Source organism: Loxodonta africana, chromosome 23 (assembly GCF_030014295.1).
Source record: "Loxodonta africana isolate mLoxAfr1 chromosome 23, mLoxAfr1.hap2, whole genome shotgun sequence".
Lineage (NCBI taxonomy): Eukaryota > Metazoa > Chordata > Mammalia > Proboscidea > Elephantidae > Loxodonta > Loxodonta africana.
Genome location: NC_087364.1, coordinates 70,027,527 through 70,047,859, shown reverse-complemented (window position 1 = coordinate 70,047,859; position 20,333 = coordinate 70,027,527). Strand labels below are relative to the sequence as shown.

General features: G+C 38.8%; 1 protein-coding gene across 20 annotated transcripts in view; it reads right to left on the bottom strand.

Annotated features, from left to right (window-relative positions):
- Positions 1-6,245: 6,245 nt before the first annotated feature.
- The window catches only part of MBNL1 (muscleblind like splicing regulator 1), a 213,003-nt gene continuing 198,915 nt past the window's right edge, over positions 6,246-20,333 (bottom strand). For 16 of the 20 annotated variants that reach the window (XM_023555388.2, XM_023555373.2, XM_064275615.1 and 13 more), the window contains 4 exons: positions 16,648-16,683; positions 15,848-15,942; positions 12,781-12,855; positions 6,246-9,731 (listed from right to left, as the gene is read on the bottom strand). In XM_023555388.2, the coding sequence (XP_023411156.1) occupies positions 12,799-12,855; positions 15,848-15,942; positions 16,648-16,683 (188 nt within the window). In that variant the 3' untranslated portion in view covers positions 6,246-9,731; positions 12,781-12,798. Of the gene's footprint in view, positions 9,732-12,780; positions 12,856-13,959; positions 14,024-15,847; positions 15,943-16,647; positions 16,684-20,333 lie in introns of those variants that run through there. The other 4 variants (XM_064275614.1, XM_064275616.1, XR_010319158.1 and 1 more) reach the window with 3 other exon arrangements.

Sequence of the window (20,333 nt, the reverse complement as noted above, 5' to 3'; positions counted from 1 at the left end):
ATATTCTAAATTACTTATGGCACAGTTAAGGTTGGAACTGTATGGTGCAGTGAATGAATTAAAATGGCCCTTCTAGCCACAGTCTTTGCAACTTTTACCAAATGACTGGGTGGGTGCTTGTGTCCCACCAAGGGGATAGGTGGGACCATGCAAATAAGGTGTACAGTTTTGTCATCCCAATAGGCTTAAAATGAGCCATCCCAGAAGGGGGAAGGGAAGGTTTCAACACCACCAAGAAAGAAGAGCCAGGAGTGGAGCACGTCCTTTGGACCTGAGATCACTGCACTGAGAACCTCCTAGATGCGGGAGACAGAAAGAGCTGTAACATGCAAGACAGAGAGAGAAGGCAGAGGCAGCAGAACCAGAACAAAGAAGGAGAGCTGTAACACCAGAGATGGCAAAAAGCAGCAGCAGGGAAACAGTGGCAGCAGAGGCAGCAGTACCAGGAGACTGGTGGGAGACTGTGCAGCAGGGTTTCCCAGCCTGCCGAGTGAGAAAGCTGAGCACCTTTGGGCAAGAGGCTTACTGGTGGATTTAACTGCAGAGTTAAAGGGCTTTGTAACACTTGCCCAAGTAGTGCAGAGGCCGAAGGGGCCAAGAGGCGGAGGGGCCAGAGAGAGGTATGCCTGAGAGGAGGCTGTCCTGATGGAAGAACTGTATCCTGAGTGTTCCTGAATCTGAATTGTAACCTGTTACTTCTCCAATAAACCTCTTAACTGTGAGCATGGTCTGAGAGTTCTGTGTGGCCACTGCAACAAATTATTAAACCCAGCAGAGAAGCAGAGAGTGCCATGAGAGGAATGGTTGGTGTCAGAATTGGTAACAAAGTTGGAGAGGAGATGTGTCTGACCTCCGTCTCATAGCAATCAGCCTTGGGATACTGACCTTGTTCTCCTTCCCCCTTGTGAAATTAGAGGAGGTCAGATGCCCCCACCATGCCATGGGAAGTAGAAAATACTAGATCAGAATGTATTTCAGATGAAATTTAAATATTGTAGATGTCTTGTTTTAATCATTGCACTGTGAAGGTCTTGCTATCCATCTTTGTATCTTAGAGCTTTGTATGGTGCCTGGCACATAGTTAGATTCTTAACTCATATTAAGCTGAGTCAGTGCCCATTTAAGCATCTAAAATAACATGTAATAAAAATGATATAGAAATATATTAATGTCACCCACATGTTACTTGCAACATTATTTTGGTAACTCTGTAATAAAAACACATTAAGAACCTTGTTTAATGGCACAGTTTCATGATGATTAATGCATCCATCCTATTACTCGATCTTGAACAGTTTAAATAAGAGGCAATTCAAACGGTTAAGCTGCATCTGAACTGTCACTTTCAACTTGACATGGATTAGGTGTGGTTTGTGATCGAATCACGTTGGAACAAGAACTATATTAAGAAATAAAATTTTTCAGAACAAGTCAAGAAGTACTTGGTTCTATTTTTGAAATGCTCACTGTGTGTGAAGTAATGAACAGGGTCTATTGTGGTATTAACTTACAGGAAGATAAAGTTTCACTACTCAACAGGAAGGGCAGAACTACAGATAATACAAATTGGTAGAGAGAGTGTCCATTGCTACTTTGCAATGACTAAGGACAAGGACTAAGACAAAAAGTTAAAGATTAAAAAAAAAAAAAAGAACATTGCCATTGAGTTGATCCCAACTCATTGCGACCCTATACGACAGAGTAGAACTGCCCCATAGAGTTTCCAAGGAGCACCTGGTGGATTCAAGCTGCTGACCTTTCGGTTAGCAGCTGTAGCTCTTAACCCCTATACCACCAGGGTTTCCGGTTAAAGATTAAGTGCGCTAATTTACAAAATGAATAATAATATAAGACCAATTACAGGTACCATGTTTATCAGTTGCTTACTATGTCTCAGGCACTGTTCTAAGCACTTTTTATTCATTAACCCAGTGGTTCCCAGGTTGCACCCATAGCAATGAAATCAGAATATCTGCAGGTAGGAACCAGGCACCAGTACTTTTTATTTATTTTTTTGGTGTTTTATATCTAAAATTGTGTTTTAGATGAAGGTGTACAGAGCAAATTAAGCAAAATCAAATCAGGGGCCGCCGAGTCGATTCCAACTCATAGTGACCCTATAGGACAGAGTAGAGCTGCCTCATACGGTCTCCAAGGAGCAGTTGGTGGATTAGAACTGTTGACCTTTTGGTCAACAGCTGAACTCTTAACCACTGTGCCACAGAACACATCAGTTTCTCATTAAACAAATAATACATGTATTGTTTTGTGACACTGGTTACCAACCACATGATGTGTCAACACCTTTCCCTTCTCAGCCTTGGGTTTCTCATTTCCATTCGTCCAGCTGTCCTGTCCGTTCCTGCCTTCTTGTCCTTGCCCCTGAGCAAGTGTGCCCGTTTAGTCTCGTATACATGGTCGAGCTACCTGTATTATTGTTTGTTTTATGGGCCTGTCTAATCTTTGGCTGAAGGGTGAACCTCAGGAGTGACTTCAGTACTCAGCTAAAAGGGTGTCCAGGGGCACCAGTACCGTTTAAAAGTTCCCATATGATCCCAATGTGCCAGAAACTGTGGGAAGCAGGGTGTCAGCTCACTTAATTGCCTCAACAACCCTGCAGGCTAGATATTTTTGTTACCATTTCTATTTTATTAAGGTGGAAAATGAGTCACCAGGAAGTGAAGTAACTTGCTGAGGTCTAAGAAGATGGTGAGACACGTACCCAGGTAGTTCGATTCCAAGGCCCCTGATCTTAACTACTGCAGCGCCTCTCCAGTGTTTGAATGCCATTTCTAATGAGTAGCTTTGAGTTTTATGAGTTTAAGGAGCTTTTTAAAGCACATTCAAAAATGATAACTTTAGGAGATAATAATCTATTCCTATAAATTAATAAACCAAAACCAAATCCATTCCCACTGAGTCGATTCCGACTCATAGTGACCCCATAGGACAGAGTAGAACTGCCCCATAAGGTTCCCAAGGACCAGCTGGTGGATTCAAACCTGGCCTTCTCCTGTAAACAAATCCTGTCTACATGGCCATTCTTGGTCTTAACTGTCCTCGTTCAAGCAATCTGCTTTCCATATAACGCGGAGGTAAACACCGAACTCTGCTACGGCGACTGTGCGTCCAGTGCCAAACGGATTGCCTGAACCAAGCTCTTGGCCCTGGAGAGTCTCCCAACGGATGTGGGACCCTATGGAGAACATGCTTTTCTCTGTGGCTGCTTGCTTATTCCCCACGAGCAAAACGGTGCCCGCTACAGTGAAATCACGTAGTGGGGTCACTGACGTCTCCAATCCAAAGATGAAGTCTAACTCCATCTCTGAGCACTTCTGTTCCAAGTTCAGGTATGCAATATGTCAGGCTCCACCAAGAGCTGCGTTCGAAAGTGGCAGTTAAATATACACAATTATCAGGTTATTCCTCATCTGTTGGACAGGAAATTGTGCCTTGTCATTGTGAAACCCAGTGAAGGAGAAAGGAACTGAGCACCCGTGATTAAGACATTTCTAAAAGACCCAGTTAGGTCACCAACTGTAACAGATTTCATCTTTCTGGGTATTATTCTACCACTGCTTCCCCCCCACCCCCGCCGCCTCCCCACCCCAAAATGGTAACTTTAATGGCAGGCTATTTTCCCCAACATTTAATTAGCAAAACATTACATGGACAAAGAAAAAGCTCATGTGACAAAAGGGGTGAGAACTATAGGTCTGGGTCTGTGAAGAGGCAGAAGGCATAAAGGAGCACAGTGCTGCCATCTTGGAACCCTGGTGGCACAGTGGTTAAGAGCCACGGCTGCTAACCAAAAGGTCAGCAGTTCAAATCCACCAGGCACTCCTTGGAAACCCTATGGGGCAGTTCTACTCTGTCCTTTAGGGTCGCTATGAGTTGGAATTAACTTGACCACAATGGGTTTGGGTTTGGTTTGGCTGCCACCTTGACTGCTGGGCCCCCCATGGGGCAGGTGTAGGACAGGCCAGCTGAGGTAAAGGGTGTCCAGTTAAGTGCAGACACTAGGGAAGTTTGGCAGTAGGGCCGGGAGAAAGGAGAGTTCTGTAGCCCCCAGGACATGCCTGGCTATAGCTCTGCTTTTCTCAGAGGATAAGGCCCCCTGAGAACGTGGAGTCTGACTCCTGAGGAGTCTGGAGGGGAACCTGTGGCCCAGTGTGCAGGGGCCCTGGGCACAGCCACAGTCTGAGGGTAACTTCAGATGCACCAGCCCACCCCAAGGGCCGCTGGTGTGCCCAGGCTCCCTTCTGGGGTGGCTGGGGTCAACCATTTCAAGGTCAAAGTGTAGAGACCAGGCCAAGGCTGGCAATGCCACAAGGGTCACTTTAAAATCATCCCAATGAAGCCCAGTTTTTTTTTTTTTTTTTTGACAGATCAAGAGGGTTTAAAACAAATCCTTTGACATTCGAATCTATACATTTTCACATTTTGACCCTCTTTATGTTGTCAGTACAGATTTTGAACATTTAAAATGGCTATGTTCTGGGCTTTCAAAAGTTCCCAATTCTTGAACAATATCCTAACGCAACATTTTCTCCAGAAAATACACTGGAGTACCTCAAATATTAAAGTGACTACTTCAGACTCTTTAGAGAATTGAATAATAAAGAGAAAAATAATAAGATCCTGTGGCTAAGGGGATTCTCCTACAGGTTTGACTAGTTCCTGCATGAGGGCAAAAAAAAAAAAAACCCAAAACAACCCAAACCCGTTGCCATTAAGTCCGACTCATAGCAACCCTACAGGATAAAGTAGAACTGCCCCATAGGGTTTCCAAGGTGCAGCTGGTAGATTCAAACCACGGACTTTTGGTTAGTAGCCTGAGCTCTTAACCACCGTGCTACCTGGGTGCCATAAAAATGTAGCTAATCTTCAAAAGTGTGCCTCAGAAAAATCAGGCTTGTTAGATCTTACTGACCTGTGGGGTCATTCCAAAGTGCAAACTCCATGAGTGCCAAAGGTCTATAACGGAATAACAGCTCTAGAAAATGATTTTGTTCCCCAAATGAGAAAGAATAAACTAATGGCTTCTAAGAGAAGCTCCCATCCTGTAGGCTGAGGACCCCTAGTGATCCCTGTAGGAATAACTGCCTTGTCCTTAAAGGGAATAGTGTCTCCCACACCACTTTTCAGGTGCCGTGTATATGACGTATATGCAGATATGATTAACAATATACACATTCATCTAAAGCACTGCAAAAATTACAGTGACTTTTTGCTATTGCATTTTTATTTCCAATTAAAAGATACCCAAAATCCTTTTTACTAACCGGAAAAAGCTACATGCTTTTGACGTTCATCAAAAAGTTTGTGAACCCCAGCTTTAGAGCATAATCTCCCGGGCAGCCACTCTGTTTTTGAGAACTGGAACCTAAAAACTGTTGATCCTACCAAGAACACCACAAATGTCCTATATAACTCAGCCAGTAATACAGTTGTATTAATTAAAAATAATGTGCTTATTTTTATGGCAGTAAGTTTTATGGGGGAGAAAAAGGCATCAACCTACAAAGAAGAATTTACAGTCTTTGGCCAAATATAAAGTAGCACAGTCAACACAGAGTAGCACTAGAAGACCAAGCGAGCAAACGTCTTCACAGTGGAACTCTGACCTTCAATGGCTGCCTGCAGAAATGGCAAAACGCAAAGCCTGTACCAGGCCTCACTTGAACCAAATTTTGGACTCACTATTTTACGAACTCACACGCACACATACACACCCACTCAAGAGTTATGCGGTGGCCTGGCCCACCCGTGCGTGAGCGTGTGGGTAAGCTATTTTATCCCTCTGAATCAAGTGCCGCCATCCATTTCATTGTTGAATTATTCTTAGAATGCCTGATTTCCAGTGATTGCCTCCTGGGGCAGTCAGGCCAATAAAATTTCTCTAGTAGAGAGGGAAGGTTTTTCTGAAAATACTGGCCTTAAATCCAAAAACCCAAACTCATTGCCGTCGAGTCGATTCTGACTCATAGTGACCCTACGGGACAGAGCAGAACTCCCCCTTAGGGTTACCAAGGAGGGGCTGGAGGATTTGAGCCACCAATCTTCTGGTTAGCAGCCTGATCTCTTAACGGCTGCACCACTAAACGAGAAAGAGAGTAAACACCTGCCCTGCAGTCAAAGTCAAAAGAGGACAACGGATTTTCGTATCAGCGCGTTCATAAAGACACACGTGAATATGTGAGACGCGCAAAATAACTTACTCTCCAATTGCAGATACACAAATATAATTAAGAAAGAGAAGTTTTATTAGGGCAATTTCACTTTATTTTTCCATACAGCAAAGTCGACTACTGCAGTAATAATAAAATAAGCATAAAACAAATTGCAGCCCAAGACAAAATACATAATTTTAAGCAACTACAAGCAGAAAGTAAGTTGTGATTACATAATAGTAAAACCAAGCACACCTGTCCTTTCAGCAGATGAAAGTGGTAGGGTTGCTGAGAAGTGCAACGTTGTGGCCCAGCTGGAGCGAGGCTGGATACCCGAGTTAATGAAACAAGTGCCCATTATCACATTTTCCTTTTTTGAGTGCTTCTGAGTTGAAAATTAAAACTGTGACATTTAAACTGTGTTTCACTTTTTTTACCTGCTGAAAAAACAGGATCATATAGCAATTAAAAAAAAAGAAAAATCACATAACAACTATAGCTACAGTGTGCTGTTTGGTTTGCCTGTTTATGGTTTAAATTTTGTGACAGTCAATCTTGGTTTTGAAGATTTTGTTTTGTGAACAAGAAACCACTGAAATTGTCAGAAACGGATCTGAATAATAGAGGTCCTTGGTATAGTTCTTTCTCTCTCTCTTTTTTTTTCTTTTTTGAAGTTTTAAACATGCAGTAGTTTTGAAAAATGTAAGGAATATTTGATCCATGATTCACCTTAATGGTTGAAGTACCTGCTATTTTTGGTAACGATCTTCAGGCAGATTTGGCCCAATGGAGTTTTTGTCAGTCATGAGATCTTGGAAGGATGGTGTATCTTTCCAGCTGAAAAAATCCTGGCAAACTACAAGCTGTCCACAAAAAGCAAAGCAACATGTTTGAACGGGTATGGAGTGCTAACTCTGTGCCGTTTTGCAAGCAATTTTGCTCAGTCTGTCATTTTATTAGCCTTAACAAAACTCCTTGTAATTATAGACGTTTTTATTCAAAATAAGATCTTACTATTATACAGGTTTCTCTCTTTTGACTATATACAGAAGTGCAAAAAGTCAACCTTCTCTCTAGACGTTCCAACATGCTAAATTGCAGCATAATCAACCCTCAAGAGTTTGCACACACGCTAGAATTCTCGTTACGTAAACTTTGAGTATTTGGATTATCAACAAAAAGTCCCTTGTTCTATTTATTGATTATGCAGCTTATTTATAACAAGGCCTGATATTCAGGGATTTCAAAAATATTAAACAATACTTTAACATTTGAAATGGATACAGTAGAAAATAAATTTTATTCTAATATCTAGGATCTAGATCTTCTTATAATAACTAATTACAAACAAAATAAATCATCAAAATATTACTCAATTGTCTGCCAGGATTGTTGCGATAGCAACAACTTAACTTCTTACTTAGCAATGATTATATATTTATAAGATATCCATATAAAAGATCTTTGTTCTTTTAATGAAAACTAGACAAGAACAATGACTGACATTCTTACACTATAATATTAAATCAGTAAAATATAAATCATTTAGTTAACAATAATACGAATATTCATATGACACTACATGGAATTCAAAACTGAGTTATGTTATGAAGGAAAAACTACTTTTTTTTGTCTTTTGAAAAATTCATCAGTAAAATCTAATAAAACAAGAGTCTATAAACTGAAATGGTATTCAATTGTTAATAGAAAATGAAAATCTAATAAATGTAGGAAATGAAAAACTACATTTTAACAAGAAAAATAAGTAATATTCTATAATGTAACTAACTACAATAATATGTGAAGTCACCATTACTTTCTTAACACGATTGAAATTACATTGGTATGGGTTCCAACCCGTAATGTAATCATCTAAGGCTTTAATAGATGTACAGTACAATCAGGAAAATCAACACATCAGTCTTATATTAAAAAGCATCTCTCTCAAGCATAAAAACTTGCAGTAAACTTGGAAGTATGGAAAGTTCTATAACTGAACCTCCGCCTCTCCCACTCTGCACTACCACTACCAGTGACCTGGCCCTACTTCAGCAATTTTTACAACTGCTGAACAGAGCAAAAATATCCTTTACTAGCTGCAACATCCAAACCACGAAAAGAGGAATTCCTTTGGATGAATCCATTCTTAAAAGCTGAGTGCACATCTATTTGTTTTTTTTGTTTTGTTTTTTTTTTGTGTGTTTTTTTTGTTTTTTAATTTTTAAAAGGCTTTCTAAGGCTAGAAGCAGTTAATCTGAACAAAACAAAAACAACAACAACAACAACAACAAAAATCACATATAAAATTTACCCAGGTACTTAACCCACCCAACGACTGGGTTCATTAAACGTTTCCCATTTTCAGATTTTGGTTTATCACGCGTCTGATAACAGTGCTGCTTTCTTCTTTGTTTAGAGTCACTATTTTGAACGTGACTGTGACAAAACGTTTTAGCAAATGTGAAACCATGTCTGGAAGGCATTTATAGTCTTGTGACTTTTGACAGAGGCCATAAATAGGAGCAAAATAATTTCCTCAAACATTTTTTTTTTGTTGTTCTCGTGTCTCAGAAATGGCATATCCCTTTTGAATTACATGTTATACAATATAGTATGCATAAATATTACACTACAATGCAGTAAAGTAATTTTATATATATATCTAGTCTATATCTCCAGTACGTGTGAGTTTATCTGTATCGAGAGTTTCTGTTGTGCTGTCTACTGTTACTGTAAAGTTAAATTGGCCATTTCTGAGACAGCTTTGGTTTCCAAAAAAAGAAAAGAAAAAAAAAAAGAAATGGTGCCCTTTGACTGATAAGTCCTAGCAAATAAGCAACGAAATGTGGCTCTGAAAACAGTTTAACACTGAAGAAATAATACTCTAATTTGATGTACAGTCTATGGCACTTCATGAGAATTCTTAACAACATGGTACTCAAAAGCCATGGTGTGCTTTAAAAGATACACAGTTGTGGTTTTGCTTGGCACATTCATATCTGTCAGAATCCTCCCTCACCACGCCTTACAATCTATGACATTAAAAATATTACTCTTACACAAAAATGACCAGGCATGCACGCTCTCCTCTATAATGGCGATTTTAAATACAAGGTGCACCTTTGTTATTTGTAAACCTTGAAAGAAATAAACTTATTTTTTAAAAAATTATATCTTGGTCTACAGACGTACCAATACATAATAGAATCATGGTTACACCATAGTCTGTCTTTTCAAGATGGCATGACTATATAGGAAATTAATTAGATATGCATATTTTAATGCATAACTCTGTGCTAGAAAAAGAAAGACGGTGTTGTTCTTTGAGACAGGAATTATCACCTCAGCACAAATATCAATTAAATGTACAAAGTGTCTAGGCAACAGTGTGCAGTGGATTTCCGTGTTGTCATTTCTTCTGGTTAACATGCAATATGTGGTTGTGAGTCTTGTGGCTGAGGGATTTTTTTGTGTGTTGCTTGACAGTATATACAATATGGCTAATGACGGTGTCCTTTACTCTAACCAAGCACACTGTCCTTTCCTCTGTAGTACGATCTGCAAGGGAAAGAAGAAAACAATCTTTGTTAAACCAAACAATATCTAAAAGCATGTTCCAATATATACTGACTGTGAAAATTTTCTTTTTCTTGGTTGAAACTGTGTGCTCAAGTGTACTTTCATCTATCTTCGTGTAAAAACAAAGAAAAGCAAAGGCAGAGGGATGTAAATATGTTTATCATCTATGTGAACGAAACGGCATACACACTTCGGTGACACTGTAGACATACCTGGCTCTAAAACTGCCCAACGTTAAGTTAAAACATAAAATACTACATTTGCAGAACCAAATGGCATGATACGGTAGAGCCCTTTTTTTAACACCACCACTGGATAAGAATTTAAACCTGCTTTACTTCTGTTCTCGGAAACCCTGGTGGCGTAGTGGTTAAGTGATACAGCTGCTAACCAAAGGGTCAGCAGTTCAAACTCACCAGGAGCTCCCTGGAAACTCTATGGGGCAGTTCTACCCTGTCCTATAGGGTCACTATGAGTCGGAATCGACGCGATGGCACTGGGTTTGGCTTTTTTTACTTCTGTTCTAAAGTTTTGTAAATTTCAAGAGCAATGATTTGGCAGGCAATATTAAAACCCATATAACAAAAAGTTCTATTAAACAGGATTCACTCTATCTGGGTACTCAATTAGCACAGTATTTGTTTAAAAAAAAAAGGACGAGTACTTTAAGTGACTGTTTTGCATAATTCAAAGTTTACAGAGTTTTTTCTTCCTAAAGCTGAAAAAAATGAAAAGCATTCCTTATGCTCTTGGTTAATTAAGGTTCATTAGGTTTTACAATGTAATCGTGGTTTAATAAGTTCCAGTTTCAACATGAACTTTGGTCTCATCAGGAAATCTTTACATACTTAAATGTATGCTTTAGAGTACAGCCTTGAGAATGAAAGAAATCACTGTCTTGCTGAACTCAAAAACCAGCTTAAATATTGCAACTCCTCAGGAAAACGCGCAGCCATTTTTTAAACAGACAGAATATCAAGAATCTATGCTTTAATACAGACAAACGTACTGTTTTGCTGATTACTGTGGTACTTAGGGTCATTTGTTAAGACTTTTCCAACCTGGATGGCCGCTAAGAAATAGAATACAGCTGTATATCTCTCTCTATATATACATAAAACCAAAAAAATATATATATATATACATCCTAAATATACCCAATATACTATAAAAGCTTAAAACACAATTTTTTAACAGGTCAAAAGGAGAACTCCTGAAGTACACACTACGAAGTAATATGCTTATTCTCAAAATATGGCCATTGATCAGAAAAACGAGCCTTTTGATCAGAACTACATTGAGAAAGCTTAAGAAATGGGCACAAATCAGTTTCAATGATATAATCAATGTTTGCAGCATGTTTTCGATAGTACGTCTCAGAGTATCATTTCTTTTTTAAAGGGCTCTCAGTTCTGGGTTTTTCCAGTTCTGCATCCATCCTGTTGTCCTACATGGACTCTGTCAGGCCCTTGTGTGGATTTTAATCACAGGGGCCTCTGAACTGGTTCTTTGTCTCCTGATTTGACACTCTGCCCCTTCGTCTACTAGGCCCTTAAAACTCATTAAAACCCATGGCCGTCGAGTCGACTTCAACTCATAGCAAGGCCCTCACTTCCCTATATAACAACAGCTTTTCTCCACTGTCCAAATTCACTCCTTTGCTGACCCTGTTGAGAACAGTTACTTCTTCATCTTTGCTCCAAAAGAAACGCTTAAACCTCTCTTATTTTAATATAATCCAGAACCCAACCCATAGTATCTTGAAATTATCCACACACCTGTCTATTCATCTTTATCTTGTTGACATGGTAACTAACACATGGGAGCACAAAAAAAAAAAATCTTTGCCAAATATGTTAATGAACAAATGAATGAATGAGAAGACACAATAAAGAATGGTCACTCCTCTTATTTATGAGATTTAGTTTAAATATCTTGGTTCTTTCTAAGTATAAAAATAAGTACCTAACACACTTTTGAGCACATATTATAACTTGAATGCGTGCATATTGAATACAACGCATTCTTTAAGGAAAAAAGATAGCCACCTTTGCAAGTATCTATGAAAACACTTCTGAAGGCAAAACACAAAAAGACTCAAACCATTTTGAGCAGTGGCAGCATTTGCAGAATTACGTAATCTTCTAAGCGACCATCTGAAGTACGGAACGTTCACTTGGATGTGTGTGTATATATGCGAGTGTGTCCATATACTTAATGTCAGACTCTTCACATTCCCATGATTCTATGTGGGTTGAGGTGTGTAATGAGGTATGTACCTATCCTCATCTAGCAAAAATGAATAAACAAAATAAAATGCATGATGATCTACACGAAGGGTCAGCAAACTACTTCCCATGGGCCAAATTCGACCTGCGATCTGTGTCTGTAAATGCAGCTTTATTGGAACCAAAAGCCCAATCGCGTACATATTGTTTCAGCTTGCTTTTACGCTGAAATGCCAGAGCTGAGTAGTTGCGATAACAACAATTACAGCAGAAACCGTACGGCCGACAGAGCCAAAAATATTTATTATCTGGCTCTTTCACAAAATGTTTGCCAACCTCTGATCTTCTATTTAGTTTTCAGTCACATTCTTTCTTCATGTCCGTGTTTATTTCCAATATGAAATAAAAACCAAATTAATTTTCTCTCAGCATTTTTTGCATTTATGTTATAAGAAAAACCCATTGCTGTCGAGTCAATTCCGACTCATAACGACCCTATAGGACAGAGTAGAACTGCCCCATAGGGTTTCCAAGGAGCGCCTGGTGGATTCGAACTGCCAACCTTTTGGTTAGCAGCCACTCTTAACCACTACACCACCAAGGTTTCTGATGTTAACGTATTTATGATAAATGTGGTAAAATTCCTCATAACCCACGTTAAGATAAAAGTTGGAACGGTATATAAATATTTTATCTAAAATTTGGGACATATTTTTCTTAAACGCATCACACAATTGTTATCTTTAAAAAACACTACCATGAATGGTAATATACAACTATATATCACATAATGAACTTACTGTTTAGTGATGGAAATTCTACATCTGGGTAACATACTTGTGGCTAGTCAGATGTTCGGCAGATATTATGGGTATCTAACAAATAAAAAATTATTTAATGAATGATCCATGCAAGCAAGCCAACAACTACAAGATGAAAACATGTGAACATTACTTTTTTTTTTTTTTAAGAAAAGTAAAACTCAGTTGTGAGATAGCAATCCTTATCTGGTCAACATAACGGTAAGTTAATGTAAACTTGAACGCCAAATAGTCACTATTTTTCTTTTTTTTGTTCTTTTAATTTTCATGTTAAGTACAATTCTCTACAGGTTACCAGTTTTTAGGAAGTAAGAGAAGTTAAACTACCAGAACTTCATGCAGAGCAGTAATTGGAAAAAGCCCTTTTTGTTGGCCTACACACACACACCTGTGCTTTCAGTTATTTAGGAACCCAAAAAGAAGAGTTCAACACGGCTTGCCTATTTTTGTGCAACCAATTTCTAATGTTTTTGGTTCAACGTATTGTGTCTAACTTTTTTCCCAATTAAAAAAAAACAAAAAACAGGTAAGTATTAAAAAGGAGTCGTTCGGAAGAACCATTGAAGAGCCTAAGTCACTTTTCAAAAACATTTGTGAATCCTGATTGCACATTTTATTGTATGGTAAAGGGCCAAGAGGATTAGAGAACTTGAAAGCTACTGCAATCAGAAATCCAGATGGAGGTGACGTATCTCAATAGTTCCAGAAACCAAGAATTTCAAATTTGTAGCCTGCTTCTCCTAAAACCCCCAAATTATGGCTGTTCACATCTGGGAGAAGCAGCACGACAGATGAAGGCTACCAGAGGACTGAACACACGGGGTTCTGGCGCTAGGGATCCAATTCCTGGTTGTGTAGCCTTGAGCAGAGCTCGTGACTGCTCTGTGTTTCAGCATTTTCACCTACAAAATGGCGTTCATCACATTTCAGCCAGGTTGATGGGAGACTAATGAAATCGGACACAGGAAAGCCTGTTTTTGTGTGTTAGCTTCAATTGAGACGTCCTAGACTAATGTAACATATTCCAGCGCACGCACTGGAATGTAAATTCATAGGTCTCTATTTTATTCCCATTTCTCAGCTGACATCTTTACACAAGTTTACAGCATTGGCAAATGGCACAAAAATGTGCTCCAAGCATAACGAAGCTTCTCATACCATTCTTCCTGCTGCCGCAGAGCAGGGTGCTGCACTCAACAGTGTAGAAGCATCAAGGATGGGGCTGTCGAAACATACCAAGGACCTTCAACACCAACCAATGCAGATGAAGGGCCAGCTATAAACTTCTGCGTGCATGCAGGCTGCATTTTGTGGCACCGGCTATGCCCAGCACTGCTAGTGTACTGTAGACATATACATATGTATGTATATGTAGATATAATATATGTATGTATATATATATCCATTCCCTTTTCCTTCTTCTGCTTATAAAACAGTATGAAGACCCAAGATTATGCATGAAATGGTCACAGCACAATGCAAGAAGTAAAGTGTCCCCTACAACCCAGATGGCCAAAGGCATGTTGAAATTTGCTTTGCTAGAGTTCTGCTTACACCAGCAATTCTGTAGTCAGACGTGGTACACGCAAGAGTTCAGCATCATTGATCGGCACCATAAATGGATGGCGTCGGATCCATTAAGAGATTTCTGCCATAGATGACCTACTCACACGCCACACGTGCACAATCCAGCATTCTTGTAAATGAGCCTGATGTTTTAGCATAAATCCAGGGCTGTTTTGACAAGCTTCCCAAAAACTAACGATTCTCTGCCAAGAAATGTTTAAAGCTTGTCTGAAGCTGTAAAATAAACGTATTTTGCGTACTGCTTTTCAAAGTTTCTAATGGCTGAGAGCTTAAAAGTCTTCATTAACAGTACACGGTGTTTGTAAAACAAGGGTAGCCTATTCCAGCCGTATCAATAACTACAAACTCACATAGCTTTTAACTGGGCCTCTCTTTCCAAGGGGCAAAATGTTCATTCCCCTGATACTGGCTCTTTGGAGATGCACTTGGCTATATTTAACCTTAACCTGAGTGTCATCTGAAATGAGGGTTGGCTCTCAATTTTGTCATACCTTCTTAGCCCTGTGGGACTTTGCTTTCAATAGAAGCCTATCTATATATTCAAGCCCAAACCTACTTGCACATACATTTGACTCTGACTCAGCCAGTATTTTCTGAAGCTTATTTTAAATAAAACACTAGTTGAATCAAAGTCAATCTTTAAATTTTAAACATTTTAAATAGTCACTCTTATACATCATGAAATTTAACTTTCTGACCCAGATTCTTTTAAAAGTGTTCCGCATACGTGGTACCTTATAAACTTTTATGGAACACAGAGTGACTATCAATTTACCATACTTAATTCCTTTTTCTCTTTCTCTTCATAAATCTGCAACGTTTATGCAGGGTAAGTTAAAGAAATAAGAGCGCTTAGGATTTTTTTTTTTTTCACTCAAAGCATTAAGAACCAAAGCTTTGAGATGCTGTACAAAAATACAAAAACTTAGTTTATTTTGAATATGCAACATGCTTATCAAACAAGCCACACTATTATGATACTGCACAAGGAACTCTATTTACAAGAGCGGTCATTTGTGGCATGCGTCATAAATTTAAATATTTTGCTTCTTATTAAGAATTTAGGTGAGAACTGAAAATTTTTTATACCAAATTATTTATTGATAATGCAAACCTTCACTCTGCCTACATTTTCGGTCGGTCAAAAGACCTGCGTGACTGGTGGAGACCTAATGAGAATTGCTTGTGTAAATGTCATTTTAGTAGCTTCAGAAATGGAGCTGCGACAACTTTGGAGCACTTATCAATGGCATAAAAGCATCCTGCTGCTCATCGTAGAAAGAATGTGTAGGCCAACAAGAGGTATCTTTGAAACCCCATGCTTATTAAAGCACCCTCCACAGCCCTCACGTACACACGGTTCCCACTGACCTCAATGGGCAATCCACGTGCGTAAGGGCTGTTGGATTGAGCCCTTTGAGAGTTGGTTTTTAAGAAACAAAGCTGTAAATGAGCAAACCTGGTTGGCTGTGGCTGTTGCAGCGAAGGGCACACTTGTGGCAGATGTTGCTGCTGCGGACACAGTGGCTGGCGTAGCGCCGTGCACCATGGGAACTTTCGGAGGGAAAATCATATAAGCAAACATACAGAAGAGTGTAGCAATATGGAAACCATGGCAACATGGAGGAGATAATTGGGCATGGTATATATCACAGCAATAAGCCATGTGACGGGACATCATCACCAGCGAGTGACATGCAATCACAGCGCAAAGCAGGACAACATTCCAAGAAGAGAAGGGGAGAGGGGTTGAAAGAGAAAAAGAAAAAAAAAAAAAAAAAGAGGGGGGGAAAAAAAGCTTGTTACCATCAAATCAAGAAAATCGACACAAACAGGCTTAATTTGCTAAGTCACAAACAAGAATTTCATATAATGTTCATAGTCAGACAGTCAAACATCTAAGTCAAAATACAGGTAATTACTTCATCTATATACAGTTATCTGAAAGCATATTTTCTTAGTTACTCTTATAAAAATATACGGTTTATTACTTTATGAGTTTTTTTTTTTTTTAAACACACCAGAACTCATAGTCCAATCAAAATCCACCAAAGGTGACAAAAGGAAAACGTTGCGTGTAAAGAAAACGTTTATGTGAGTCCGTGTCAATTAAATAGAAAATGGCATTTAATTGACAGGTGTTAGTAAAAGGGAAATGGACTTGCCCAATAGATACAAGTTAAACTTGGCAGTGGATTTTGAGGGGCTGTGAGGTGCACTGTAGGTTTAAGATAATCAAGAAACAAAGCTGGCACCTACCAACACTTGTAGCGGGTGTCATGCACAATATTGAGCCTGCCCATCATGCATTGCAACAGGAAGGTGGATTTGAAAAGGGAAAAGAATTAAAACATCCCATCACACGTGTCATTAGGAAATTCATTTGAACAAAGAAGAAAAATTGTTATTATGGGAACAGTGGCATGTACTGTCAGCACAATCAAATCATACAATAGCACGGTGATCAATTAGAACCAGTCTCCAGTGAAGAGTCAAAGCCAGTTGAACTGTGTGCTGGTACGCTTTGTTTCTCTTAACTGCTGCCTATCGATTAAAGCGTTTTGGGATAAAATCTTAAACCTTCTTGACCCTTTTTTAAAAATAATACTGTAAGTTGTTTTTAATCTGGTTACAAATCATCTGGCTGCTTTCTTCTTTCTTTTTCTCACGTATGAATATGTTAACTTTTTCTTTAAAGTGCGTGTTCAATAGTTAAGAGATATAATTATTAAAATGCTAAATAACTCAGTGCACAAAACTAACTTAACAACATGATAAAATCCAAACACTTGCTTTCATTGCCTTGGTTTTACTTCCCTGTCCATTGTAACTGCAACCCTACAGACATGGAGGGGGTCGTGATCATCCATATGGGAATTCTGGGGGAGGAAGGAGACCTAGCAATAATTTATATATTATACCTAAAAAGAAAGCAACACCTCTGCATTTCCTTAGTTTGGAATTTAAATATAGGAAAAAAAAATGTAGAGGAGATACACCATCTTACAAGACTCGAATTGATTTACTTGGAGGGTATCTGGGAAAGCAAGGCTGGTTTAGACCTACAGGACTTCTTGCAGTAGGAAATGTCCTACAAAATCTTGCAAAAATTTTTCTAATTAAACTGTAACAAAAACCCTGAGTGGGAGATAGCAAAGTCACATTGGTCACATCTATGAGCTGGTGGCAATGAAATTCACAATTTTTCGACCAGGATACATAACCACAAATATCTTACATATATAATAGTGCCTGTTTCCTTAGGCATATAAACATTGGAAAACCTAATTTTTTTTTTTTTAACCAAATACAGAACGTTTTCTCATATGCAGAACCACTGTGCTTTCTATGAGATTATTTTAGACTTTTAGGTTTTAAAATATCCCATGATTTTTTTTGTTTTTTCTATCTCAATCTTGGCACAGCCTATTTAAACACTAGCACCATCTGGGATCAACATTTGTTAGAGAAGTATCTGCCAATCGAGTCTTGTCAGATGTAGCCCTACAAAATATGCGGCCATTGAGAAACTCGGATCACCTAAATGGCATCCCCTTAACAGCTGCAATTAGTCTGGTACCGCCATCAGGCTGTGGGCTCGATGGTCGGTGGTTACGCTCAGTAATGGAGCTCGGGAAACACCCTCTCAGGTGGGGTAATGAGACGGACAGGTAGAGTTAAGGACACTTGAAGATCTATGTCGTTTGCTACTACTACTGAGTCAAAGACCTTGAGAAAGACAACAACAAAAACACACTAGTAACAACAAAGGAGTTAATTTGAGACAGTAGAGCAAGCAAAATGTAATATGCGGTGTGAGGTGTGATCGTGTGAAATCATTAGCCTTCTAATGAGAGGGTGGGGGGTTCAAGGAAGAGAGGATGAAAAGGTGAATGAAAAGAATGACACGGTATTCAAGGGACAGTAAAGTCAGTTGAACTGCTCTACAGCTTATATGTTTCTAATTTCTTATTTATTACGATGCTATCATTTGTCTATGGTATTTCATCCCATGCATAATTAAGTCTGCACATGCTGAAAATGAATTAACCTTACACTATCTCTCTAAAACCCTATCGCTGTTAGGATTTGAATTTTCGTTTGAGTTATCTTTCTCATTAACATTATAACCAATGCACACAGTTTTTGAGAGGGATTTGCGGCAAATAAACATAAGGCAGCAATGAAAATACTAGCCAGGGTGCCATAACTCACAAATACAAAGACATAATGCTGTAGGACCCACTTACCAGAAACAAAAGTCACTTTTGAAACGACCATGATATACAACTTTGCTCCAAATGGGTTGATTTACTAAGAACCATGCACAAATGGCCAATATAATTTTTTCCCACAATTTTTCAGCACAAGGCAAAATTTAAGTGAAATGTGTTTGTCGATTTCAAATTTCCCCTACAAGGACATGTGTATATCAGAATGGTGTATTTGGTTTAATTACATGAATTTTTAAATTTTGTCATCAATCTCTTGCATGAAGATGCAGGATACACAACTGGGATGGTGATTTACAAATGAAATGTGTGTATAATTAAAAATTACTTCAAGGAGAATGAAGAGGAGAGAAAAATAATTATAATGGACATTTAGTCGGGGATTGGAGTTTAGATATAATTTAGGCTTATTTAGGTTTACCTTAGGGTTGCTATGAGTGGGAATTGACAGCAACGGGTTTGGTTTTTTGGTTTTTATATGGTAGTAACTACAAAGCTGATTTAGGGTCTTTAAAAAATCTAATTTATATCAGTTTAGGACTACAAGTTCACAATCAACTGAATTTCTCCTAAAACTGATTTCAAAAAAGCAGTCAGTTCATATGATGTGTTCCTGTTTCTTTTCAATCTTTTGCATTCTATTCTATCACACTGTTGAATTTAAGAAATAAAAATAAATAAAACTTGCTGAGTGCTTACTATGTTCCAGGTATTATTTTTAAGCTCTTAAACCTATAAAAGTGCTTTGAGGGAATGTGCTATCAATGTTACGTTTAAAATTCACTTAAACATAACTCTATGAAACCACTACTACCTTCCTTTTTACAGATAAAAACAACAACAACAAAGGTTAGGGAGAATACAACTTGTAATAGAGATGGATTTGAAACTCAACTCTTTGAACTTTCATGAGTGACTGGGAGTTACTTACAGTGTTGTCACTGACTACCTTTGTATTGTCCCCTAGCTCCGTGCATAACAGAATTAAATTGTTGTGATCCATAGGGCTTTCACTGGCTGATTTTCAAATATAGATTGCCAGGCCTTTCTTCCTACCCAGTCTCAGTCTGGAAGCTCTGCAAAAACCTATTCAGCATCATAGCAACACACAAGCTTCCACCCACAGATGGGTTGTGGTTGCCCTAAAGCTGTATTGGTGGGGAATCAAACCTGGGTCTCCTGGGAAAGTGAGAATTCTGCCACTAAACCACCACTCCCCCACCCCCGCCTCCATCACTATGCTACGTCTCAAGTAAGCCTTCTCATTAATTTTACTAATTGAAAAAAAAAAAAAAAAGAGGTGACAGGATAATTGCTTGAAATCTTTATTTGCTTGCGCTCTTTCTGTAAAAACAACCTCCACTCCGCTGCCACCACCTAAGAAAATTTTCTGGCCTTTTGTCCCATATTTCTAACAGAGTTGTGATGCAAGCCAAAGAAGAAACAGTTTGAAGTAAACTTATTCTTAGGTCTTTTTAAATCCTAAGCCTACTGACTGAGGGTAATATGGTAGGCAGAAAGAAGAGAGGTGTGCTCCTGAGAATGACATGCAGGCAAAATGGGATGGAGAGTGGAAGACTCCCCAAGACTCTGAAGTGGTGGGCAGTCTGCAGGTTGCATGAGTAGATGGTTATGTGACTCCAGGGGTGCTCAGCCCTGAGCAAAGATGTTGGTACCCAAAGAAGCCCCAGAGTACCTGCCTTCAGTAGATAC